Source organism: Hylobates moloch, unplaced genomic scaffold (assembly GCF_009828535.3).
Source record: "Hylobates moloch isolate HMO894 unplaced genomic scaffold, HMol_V3 SCAFFOLD_14, whole genome shotgun sequence".
Taxonomy (NCBI): Eukaryota; Metazoa; Chordata; class Mammalia; order Primates; family Hylobatidae; genus Hylobates; species Hylobates moloch.
Window position 1 is genome coordinate 40,103,848 of NW_026652289.1, and position 10,983 is coordinate 40,114,830.

A 10,983-nucleotide genomic window follows, 5' to 3' on the forward strand; every position below is an offset into this window, starting at 1 on the left:
TTCTCTAATGAGCATTGCTGTCATGATACTATAATGTCGACAATATTATTTGCAAAAGCATAATCAGTTTTACTAAGACTATATTGTGTAGGGCATTTATAAACACACTTATTTCACTTTACCAGTGTGTTGTTAGACAAGAATAACTTCCCGTGTGGAGGATACCTACCAGGTGTAACTCTTCAGCAGTCAGCCTGCTTACCAACTGCTGAAATAACAGCCTTTGAGTTGCTGTGCTCTCCTCTGGACTTTGTAGCATCCAGCTGTCAGTGCCCAAAGTGCTGCTCGTTGGGAGAGACCACTGGGTCACTGAGCCTTTTAGAAAAATTCTGACTGGTTTCTGAAAATGTCTCTGATGCATGGCCAAGGGCTCTAGGGTGACTGTCCATGTTTCTTGAATCTCTTTGCCTGCTAGAAATAAAGATTAATTAGACCAGAATGCCAAATTAAAATAAAAAAATTAAAATTCCAATATAAGGAATAGATACTAAAAAGAGATTTAATAACAATAAGAAAAAAATCAAGTTGTCAATTGAGATACTGTCACTTAGTTGAACACTTCAACTCTTATTCTACTGCCAAGCCATCATAGCAAGTTCATTTAGCTCTATAGAAAAAGCTATAAACAAACGGAATTACAAAGGCAATGTGTGATGGCAGAACTTCTCAGAAATTATGACTTAGAAATAAGTATAAGTATTGAAGGCCAGGCATGGTGGCTCATGCCTGCAATCTCAGCACTTTGGGAGGCTAAGGCCAGAGGATCACTTGAGGTCCATGAGTTGAAGACCAGCCTGGGCATCATGGCAAAACCCCATCTCTACAAAAAATACAAAAATGAGCCAGGTGTGGTGGCCCATGCCTGTAGTCCCAGCTACTTGGGAGACTGAGGTGGGAGGATCCCTTGAGCCCAGGAGGTCGAGGCTGCAGTGAGCTGCGATCTGAGCTATGATCGTACCACTGCACTCCAGCCTGGGTGACAAAGCAAGACCTTGTCTCAAAAAAAAAAAAAAAAAAAAAAAAAAAAAGAAAAAAAGAAATAAGTATTCAAGCAATGTTTACTACTTATAAGAAAGAAGACACCACTTCTTAAATCCATAAAGTACAGTGCATCATATCTTACGAGGAGGTTAAATTCTAAAAACTGTGTAATGAAATTAAATAAACAAAACTACTCTTGAAAATTCCTTAAACTGCACATAATGTACAACACAGTTTTATGTATGTATCTCTATACGGTATTATTTCTGTGAATATACAATGTACTCAGAAATGAGATTTACCATATAGCAAATCATATGGTGAAACTAATGTAATGAAGATTCCAACATGTTTGCTTTTCCTGGTAACAAGCATCATTCTGGGTTTCTGTAGACTAATTTACTTCTTCTTTCAGTCGACCATTGTTTCTCTATGGTCTTCAATTTATCAATCTCCTCTATGAGGCAATGAAATCATATACCCATGTGCTTGGGCACCTGAATAATATTACCCTTCTTTGGGAATAGCTGGTAAACTTTAAAATCAATCATTCACTTGTTTTTTTTGTACACAGGCTGGCAGTTGTACTGAATTAGAGTTCAAATCTCTCCTACAATATCTCTGATTTTGCCTTGATGTCTTTTAATTCTTTCTTAACAAGCATTCATTGAGTGCCTGGGCTCTGAGAAATGCCAAAGAAGTTAAAACCTTCTTTGAAGGAATTAATGTAACTGAGATTTACAAAAAAAAACCTTAAAATATTATTTGCTTACCTTCAACAGGGAGAAATAACATTCCTTCCATTCGTGGAAACGAGGCCTCATACTCAGGAGAATTATAGAGCAAACGGTTTAAAGTGGCATCAGTTGGCAGCACTGAAATCCACGGAGAGAGATGAGGTTCACTCCTGAGCAGCATTTCCCCAGCTTGAGCAAAATCCCAGCTGAAAGATGGCAAGACAGTGCCACCTCCATGGTGGAGCAGTTCACAAACAGTCCAGTATCCAAGGTGGTCTGGGGATTCCCACAACTAAAATAAAATGACAAACAACCTTAGGTTACTATAAATTAGGCATTCATAAATAAAAGTAAAGGAAATCAGGAGAAAGTAAAGTTGATACCAATATTAAAGGATCGAATTACACAACCAATGTATTTGCTGAACTAAATAGAAATAATGGTCAGCATCAAGCTATTGTGCAGCCCCAGAACAAATTGCTACCTAATATGTCTTTGAGAAAGCATTCCTTTAGTAAAAATAGTACCTTATTTATATTTTTGTCAAGGAACAGAAAGAAGTGACACAAATCACTGGGTATAGATCATAAAATGTTAGAAGGAACATAGAATCATTATACATTAATAAAAATAACCTTTTTTTTTTTTTTTGAGTCAGAGTCTTGATCTGTCACCCAGGCTGGAGTGCATGATCTCGGCTCACTGGAACCTCCACCTCTCAGGTTCAAGCGATTCTCTTGCCTCAGCCTCCCAAGTAGCTGGGATTACAGAAATGCGCCACCGTGCCCACCTAATTGTTGTATTTTTAGTAGAGACGGGGTTTCACCATGTTGGCCAGGCTGGTCTCGAACTGCTGACCTCAAGTGATCTGCCTGCCTCAGCCTCCCAAAGTCCTAGGACTACAGGCGTGAGCCACTGTGCCCGGCCTATTAATAAAAATAATTATGTCCTATACAGCACAACACAATAATGGCCAGGTGTCATGGGAGTGAGGCAGGAGCACCTCCCCCAGATGGTGACCATCACTCTGACTTGCCCACCCACAGGCCTGTGCAGAGACCAGACAAACCGAGGCCTCGTCGCATCTTTTGCCCTAACGCTTGCCATAGCCTGTGAAGTCTGTGCTCTGCCTCTAATAGTTCCTCCATGGTGCTCTAAGTATTCTTCCAAATCACTTCTCTGATCATGCTACTTCTCTGAAATTCTGAAAGGCTTGCCACTGCCTCCAGAATAAAGTAACTCTTCAGCATAATCACAAAGCCCTTCACAACCCAACCCTAAACCACCTTTTGGAACACATTGTCTTCTACCCCTCATCCATTCCCACTCCTTCTAGGCATATTGAACCATTTGCTATTTCCTGAACATGCCATATTTTAAGGCTTCCCTGTTTTTGCTGATTTCTATTTCCTGTGCCTCCCCTTCCTTTTTCACCAACTGAATGGTTATTACACTTATGTATCTGGCTCAAATCCTGCTTTCTTTGTAAAAGCCCTGCTTCACTCCTTCACACGCAGCTGACTCTTCAGTCAACCTTCTTTCAACAAACTTTTATTGAGCAACTTCTACGTGCCATGTCTAGGATCCTGAAGTGGGGGCGGGGGGCTGGTGTGAATAAAACAGTACCAACATAAAATGTTTAACATGGCATCACAGTATAACAACAATATTCAGCTACTATGGGAATATGAAGGAGGAGCACACCCCTTAGAATATGCTCATCATGCTGGTTAACAATTATAAATTGCTATGTGAATGTGAGGAATTAGAACTAGAAGGGTCTTAAAAGTCAACTAGGTCATTCCCAAACTTCCAATTATAGTCATGTTCAAAGACAAGCAGGGAATCATCCATGGTCACAGCAAGGCTGTGAACAGAACCCAGGACTGTTCTGAATAGACTGCTTTCATTTATTTTTATTTTTTGAGACAGGGTCTTGCTCTGTTGCCCAGGCTGGAGTGTAGTGGTATGAACATGGCTCACTGCAGCCTTAACTTTCTGGACTCAAGCAATCCTCTCGCCCCAGCCTCCTGAGTAAGTAGCTGGGAGTACAGGCATGTGCCACCACACCTGGCTAACTTTTGTATTTTTTGTAGAGATGGGGTCTCACCATGTTGCCCAGGTTGGTCTCAAACTCCTGGGTGCAAGAGATCCTCCTGTCTCAGCCTTCCAAAGCTGGGGTTACAGGTATGAGCCACTAGGTCTGGCCTAGACTGCTTTTAAAATTCGGATCATAACCATCTGATGGACTTTGATAGATTATCTGATGGATTAATTGAGTGGTTTATGATCAGCATTAAAAACAAAAAAACAAAAGATCCCATGTAATGAAGATAAACAATGTATTGGAGCACATTATCTTCTAATCTATCTAAACTTTTCAGTTATGCATATCGATCTGGAAAATGCTGTATTAGATTAACCAATTAATTAGTATGTGCTGTTACCACCCATGTATCTATATCTGTGTTCACTGCTATGGAGAGAATGGTAACCTAGTTCAGAGGCCATAGATCTTGATTAGGATTTTCTGCCAAATGGACACAAAAATTTTATTGAAATTGTTTCAGCCAGAAGACCAGCCAGGAAAACAAACAAAAAACCCTGTTAATAAAATGAAAGGTTAAGATGTAACTTTATGGCCGGTTGTGGTGGCCCACGCCTATAATCCCAACACCCCTCACTTTGATCCACAAGGCAGGTGGATCGCCTGAGGTCAGGAGTTCAAGACCAGCTTGGCCAACATGGTGAAAACCCATCTCTACTAAAAATACAAAAATTAGCTGGGTGTGGTGGTGGGTGCCTGTAATCTCAGCTACCGGGGAGGCTGATGCAGGAGAATCACTTGAACCTGGGAGGCGGAGGTTGCCTTGAGCCCAGATTGCACCACTGCACTCCAGCGTAAGTTACAAGAGTGAAACTCTGTCTCGGGAGATGGGGGGAAGATGTAACTTTAATAAGTGTTGAAAAGGACATTAAGTTTCTATTAAAGGTAATGTGTGCATGGCTTAGTCTGTTTAATGTTGCTTACAACAGAATAGCTGAAACTGGGCAATTTGTAAAGAAAAGGAATTTATTTCTTACAGTTATGGATGCTGAGAAGTCCAAGGCCAGGGGGCTGCACTTCCAGAAGGCCTTCTTGCTGATGGGGACTCTGCAGAATCCCAAGGCAGCACAGGGCAAATCATGGTGAGGGGGCTGAGCAAGTGAGCTCAACGCTTTCTTCCTCTTTTTATAAAGCCACCAATCCCACTCCCATGACATCCATTACTCCATGAGTTTTAGAGGGGACAAATATTCAAACCATAGCAAAACATGTGATTAAAAAAAAAATAACAGCCTGTAATCCCAGCACTTTGGGAGGCCGAGGCGGGTGGATCACCTGAGGTCAGGAGTTTGAGACCAGCCTAGCAAACATGGTGAAACCGTCTCTACTAAAAATACAAAAATTAGCCGGACGTGGTGGCACACGCCTGTAATCCCAGCTATTCGGGAGGCTGAGGCAGGAGAATCACTTGAACCCGGGAGGCAGAGGTTGCAGTAAGCCGAGATTGCACCATTGCACTCCAGCCTGGGCGGCAGAGCAAGACTCTGTCTCAAACAAAACAAAAACAAAAATACAAACAGTATACTATAGAGTATGGTCACATTTTTCATTCGTATGCATATTATAGGATAAGTGACAGACATGTCCTAGTAGTAGTTTCAAATTTGGGGATCTGTAAATGTCCACTAGACTATAAGCTCCAAGAGAGCAGGGACCACATCTATTTGATTCCTTAGCATACCTGGCAGGTATGGAACAAATATGTATTGAATAAATCTAAGGCATAAAGTTGAAAATGTGTCAGAGGTCTCTTATCCTCCATTCTATCCTATATCTTTGCAAATATGATATCCTGTTTTACGCGCTTGGATCCCTCTGCCTCCAATGTAAGTGCAGGTTCTGTTTCTCCCAGTTCTACTTCCCAGACTGCGCGCTCCCCAAGGCAGGACCTGGATTTTCTCTTCTTCCCTTCTCCCCACTCCTGGACAGAGCACTCCCCAAGGACACAGCCTAAACCTTCCTTTTGCCCAGCATGGCTGGGCAGGTTTTTGAATAGGAGATGATAGATCTTCAGCAGAAGAAAATTCCAGAAAAGCTTGAGTATCTTACATCTGAAACAGCAGATGTAAGAAGGGAAGCCTCAGAGAAGACCCATCCCCTCAGTCGACGGTACGTCAGACCTGAAATCGTTCTTTAAAAAGATTCAGTCAACCCACTTATTTTGATGCTACTCAAAAAAAAAAAAAAAAAAGAGAGAGATTAAAGAGAAGAGAGACAAAGAATCTCCAAGACCCATCAGGCCCCATCTAACTTATTTCTAGCCAGTATTTAACATAATATAATTCCAGAAGAAAGTCTTTGATGTGATATCAATTGTTTCAAGCTGAGAAATGTGTTGTATACTGTGTCTAAGGCTTGACTGGCTGCCTTAAATTTTAATATTTCTAGGATTCCATTTTCCCCATCAAATGTTTACCATCCCCTTAAACGCTTTTTGTCCTTTCCTTTTCTTGGCAAACCACTGCTGCCTTATTTTGCATTTGCCACGCCTTTTTTGGGCTTTGTATGTGAAGGCACTTTGAAAATTTTAACACACCATATCATTATTTAAATGCTTGCTCATTTTCCATCTGTAATCTTGCAATTTAACTCACTCCTGGGTTAGTGACGTGTATTTCCATTAAGTGGAATCGCATCTTTCACCTGGTTAAACCACATTCCAAAGCCTTCCCATTAATTAATTAGAACAAAATCCACATTTTCGACCTTGGCCCTACAGGTCGGCCTCTCCTGCTTTCTGACTTTCTCTCACACTGCTCCCCGACTTTCTCTCACACTGCTCCCCTTGCCTGAGCTCAGGCAATCCGCCAACCTCAGCCTCCCAAAGAGCTAGGATTACAGGCGTGAGCCACCGCGCCCGGCAGGGAAGGCCTTTTTGAGCAGAGAATTGAATGGTGAAGGAGGAGGAACTCAAAGGTAGGTAAAGAACATTCCAGGTGAAGAGACAAGCAGGTGTAAGGATTTCAGCTGGAAATGAACTTAGGCAAGGCTCCCCTTGCCTACTAGGTCTCAGTACTCCTTGCCTTTTTGTTTCTGAAACAAACTAAGTTCATTTCCAGCTGAAATCCTTACACCTGCTTGTCTCTTCACCTGGAATGTTCTGTACCTACCTTTGAGTTCCTCCTCCTTCACCATTCAATTCTCTGCTCAAAAAGGCCTTCCCTGCCGGGCGCGGTGGCTCACGCCTGTAATCCTAGCTCTTTGGGAGGCTGAGGTTGGCGGATTGCCTGAGCTCAGGAGTTTGAGACCAGGGTGGGCAGCATGGTGAAACCCCATCTCTACTAAAAATACAAAAAAATTAGCCAGGCCTGGTGGCGCCCGCTTGTAATCCCAGCTACTTGGGAGGCTGAGGCAGGAGAATTGCTTGAACCCAGGAGGTGGAGGTTGCAGTGAGCCGAGATCGCGCCACTGCACTCCAGCCTGGGTGACAAAACGAGACTGTTTCAAAAAAAAAAAATGGCCTTCCCTGACTAACACTCTATATACAATAACCACCTCCTTCTACTCCCATCCTATGACCCCGTTTTATCTTCTCCAGAGCATGATTTGAAATTGTCACTTGCTTATCTGTTTAATCTGTTCCCTGCTTTGGCTACCATGTCCCCAGCAGCTCAAACAGTGTGGTAGGCACTCAATGTAACTGGCTTCTCAATGAACATTTGTTGACTAAATGAAGTGCAATGAGAAGGATGAAGGCAAAAATATATACTTATCCTAGCACTTAACAGGAGCAGGGGGCCTCACCTCCTCAATAAAAATCCAAATTAGCCATTTAAGACTTTAAGTTTGCAAGAATTTACTCATTTAGTCAGCAAATACTGACTGAACACCTACAATGTTTAATACACATCTGGGTGGCTGGGCGTGGTGGCTCACACCTATAATCCTGGCACTTCGGGAGGCCAAGGCAGGTGGATTGCCTGAGGCCAGGAGTTCAAGACCAGCCTGGGCAGCATGGAACCTGGCCTCTACTAAAAATACAAAAAAATTAGCCAGGCGTAGTGGCGTGGGCCTGTAGTCTCAGCTACTTGGGAGGCTGAGGCATGAGAATCGCTTGAACCCCGGAGGTGGAGGTTGCAGTGAGCAGAGATTGTGCCACTCAGCCTGGGCGACATACACTGTCTCAAAAAAAATTATATATATATATACACACATATATATACACACACACATATACACACACATACACCCCTGGTTATTGTGTTAAAACCTGCTGCCGGCCTCAGAGGTATTTTTAGACTAGATGGAGGGTGAGAGATGTGCACAATCAAAGCATATGGAGAAAGGGTTAAGTGCCACACAAAATGTGTATGGCAATTTAGACGCTGGACTGAGCAGTTGTCACTGGGGGAAGCCTTAAAGGGTAAGTGAAGTTAAGACTGGCCTGGAAGAGTGAGAACTGGCATTCCAGGCAGATTGAACAACACACATAACACAAAACAAATAGTCCAGACCTGTTGATTTTCTAGACTGGACTTCAATATGCTAGAGTAGATGTAGTGTGTAGGAAAACCAAGTCTGGGAAGGCAGGTAGGGCCCAAATTGTGAGGGGTCTTAAACAGTAGGTAGTGAGGAACTACCCATTTCGTTGTAAAAACTGTCCCTATTTGTTTCCTTCCGAAGGGACGCATAGTCATGTTAGTCTCATTCGGGGTCTGTGGCTGTTCTAAGGACGCTGCCAAGTTCTGGTTAGCAAGGAAAGCACCGTGCACGCTATCTGAGACGACTGTAAACCTTCCTTACCTTAGACCATTCGGTGGTATCCACCCAGTAGAAGGTGATTTTTCGGGCGACCATGACTTCCTGGACTCTCTTGGGCAACAACTTCTCCATCACCTGCTTAGGGGTGGGCGGCAGGCGCTGGGCCTGGGCCTCGCACCCAGACACGAACTGCAGCAGCTCTCTCTGCGAGTGCGGACAGGGGGCCAGGAGGAAGACGGCGTTCACCAAGCCCCCGAGGGCGGCCTCGGCCTCCTTGGCCTCGCTCTCCACGTCCAGCAGTCTCCTCCCGCTGCTCCGCAGGATCGGCTTCGCGGGCGACGTGATCTCGGGCCGGTCCCACTGGTAGTCTAGCAGCGTCTCCATCAGGGCGCCGTGCGTGTGGGTGGCCCTGGGCGCCGGGCCGGGCAGGTGGGCGCGATCCTCGAGCCTGGCCTCCAGCTCCTCCTCAAAGTCCTCCCACGAGCGGGACCCCAGCTCGCGGAAGTCAGACACGCGGGACGGCCGGCTCCGCGCCCCCTGCGAGTCAAAGAACTTGAAGGCCCAGTGGACCCTGGCCAGGCCGAATCGGCAACTCAGGTAGGTGAGGAGGCGCAGGGCGGCCCGCCGGACCCGGCTGTGGCGAGCGGCGCCGCCCGCGGTGTCCAGTAGCAGCATTACTTTGTGACAGCATGCCATATCGGCCGTGCTGCCGCCCCGGGGCCCCAGTCCGGGCCCGCGCCACCGTCCCTTAGTCCCTTCCTTCAGGGAACCAGCGCTATTCACTGCTTTCCTTTGGGACCCTGGTCGAAAGGCTCCCGCGCTCTCCAGAAGCTGCTGCTATTGGGGGAGGTAGTTTCCAAGGTTAGCTCCTATTGGCTGCTTGCCTTACGTAAGTTACGAGAGCAACTTCTATTTTTGGCGGTGATTGGAGGGGCAGTGGAGAAAACTTCAGTCTGTTGGTGGAGGGAGTGACGGTGGGCGGGTCTCTGTGTTCCGAAACAAGCTTAGCATTCATTGGCCTGGGCCTTCGTTTTAAATTTTAAAGAGGTGGTGCCTCGGGGGCGTGTCAAGAAGTTTCGCCATTGGAAGGAGGTCCGCGTTTGTGCGCAGTCGTGAGCGCTGACTGCGGGGCCACGTTTCCCAAGACCGAGGAAAACTTAGTGCTGGGAGGGAATTTGGGATGGTTTGAATCGAACTTGTTGAAATCCCTGTGGACCGTCTATGAGGTAGAATCTGACGACTACGGCTTTAATTTTCTGTAATTTAAAAAATTTTATTAAAAATTAAAGGTTCACTCCCTTTGCCCCAGTAACTTCTAGGAGTTTATCTGCAGAAGGTAATTGGAGAGCCAGATAAAAGACGTCTGTACATCTTAGAGTTTATTTAACATCAGAAAAAATGGAAACAGTTTGGGAATGGTTAAATAAAGTATGGTACACGCCCAAGGGGAGCATCGTGCAGCTTTTTTTTTTTTTTTTTTTTTTTTTGAGACGGAGTCTCGCTCTGTCGCCCAGGCTGGAGTGCAGTGACGCGATCTTGGCTCACTGCAACCTCCACCTCCTGGGTTCAAGCGATCCTCCTGCCTCAGCCTCCTGAATAGCTAGGACTACAGGCGCACGTCACCACCCCAGACTAATTTTTGTATTGTTAGTAAAGACGGAGTTTCACCATGTTGGCCAGGCTGGTCTCAAACTCCTGACCTGGTGATCCACCCGACTTGGCCTCCCAAAGTGCTGGGATTACAGGCGTGAGCCACCATGCCCGGCCTAGTGCAGCTTCTTAAAATAGTGTTTTATTATGTAATGTTGGGTTTAAAAAGTGGACTGCAAGCAGCACTTGCAGTGAATTCCCTAAATTTCCTATCTACATGTATATATAGATAGAAATCACATGTAGATTTGCATTACAGATAGAAATTATATATCGCTATATAGATAGAATACATAGAATTATATATAGATAGGCTGGGCACGGTGGCTCATGCCTGTAATCCCAGCACTTTGGGAGGCTGAGGCGGGCGAATCACCAGGTCAGGAGATCGAGACCACCCTGGCTAACATGGTGAAACCCTGTCTCTACTAAAAAAAAATACAAAAAAAAAGGAATTATATATAGATAGATAATCATAGACAGAAGTTATATATAGATAGAAATGCATTTATATGCATATTTTTAAACTGTTAATATAATATTGTATACCGGAAGTTGTCTGTGATTGTCTCTCCATGTGATTTTTTTTGAAACTTTTTTATACTTCCTCTCGCTGGCCAACAGTGAACAGGCTGATTTCAGAGATGTGAGATGTGCCTCTAGGATCAATGGAATATGGTATTTGGAAAGAAGAAGGGGACCAAGAATGAAGGTCGGTTACCTGAATGTGTGTTTAGGGAGACTGATCCAATACTCCACACCATTGAATTCTGCTTGCTAAGTAATTCTATTTCCAACTGGAAACAG

The 10,983-nt window shown here is 44.6% G+C and overlaps 1 protein-coding gene across 1 annotated transcript in view; it reads right to left on the minus strand.

Moving 5' to 3' along the window:
- The window catches only part of TICRR (TOPBP1 interacting checkpoint and replication regulator), a 52,649-nt gene extending 43,336 nt beyond the window's left edge, over positions 1–9,313 (minus strand). Inside the window, exons 1-3 of the mRNA XM_032174729.2 lie at positions 8,569–9,313; positions 1,755–2,010; positions 170–408 (exon numbers count right to left, since the gene is read on the minus strand). Of these exons, the coding sequence (XP_032030620.1) occupies positions 170–408; positions 1,755–2,010; positions 8,569–9,222 (1,149 nt within the window). The 5' untranslated portion in view covers positions 9,223–9,313. The remainder of the gene's footprint in view (positions 1–169; positions 409–1,754; positions 2,011–8,568) is intronic.
- Positions 9,314–10,983: the final 1,670 nt, after the last annotated feature.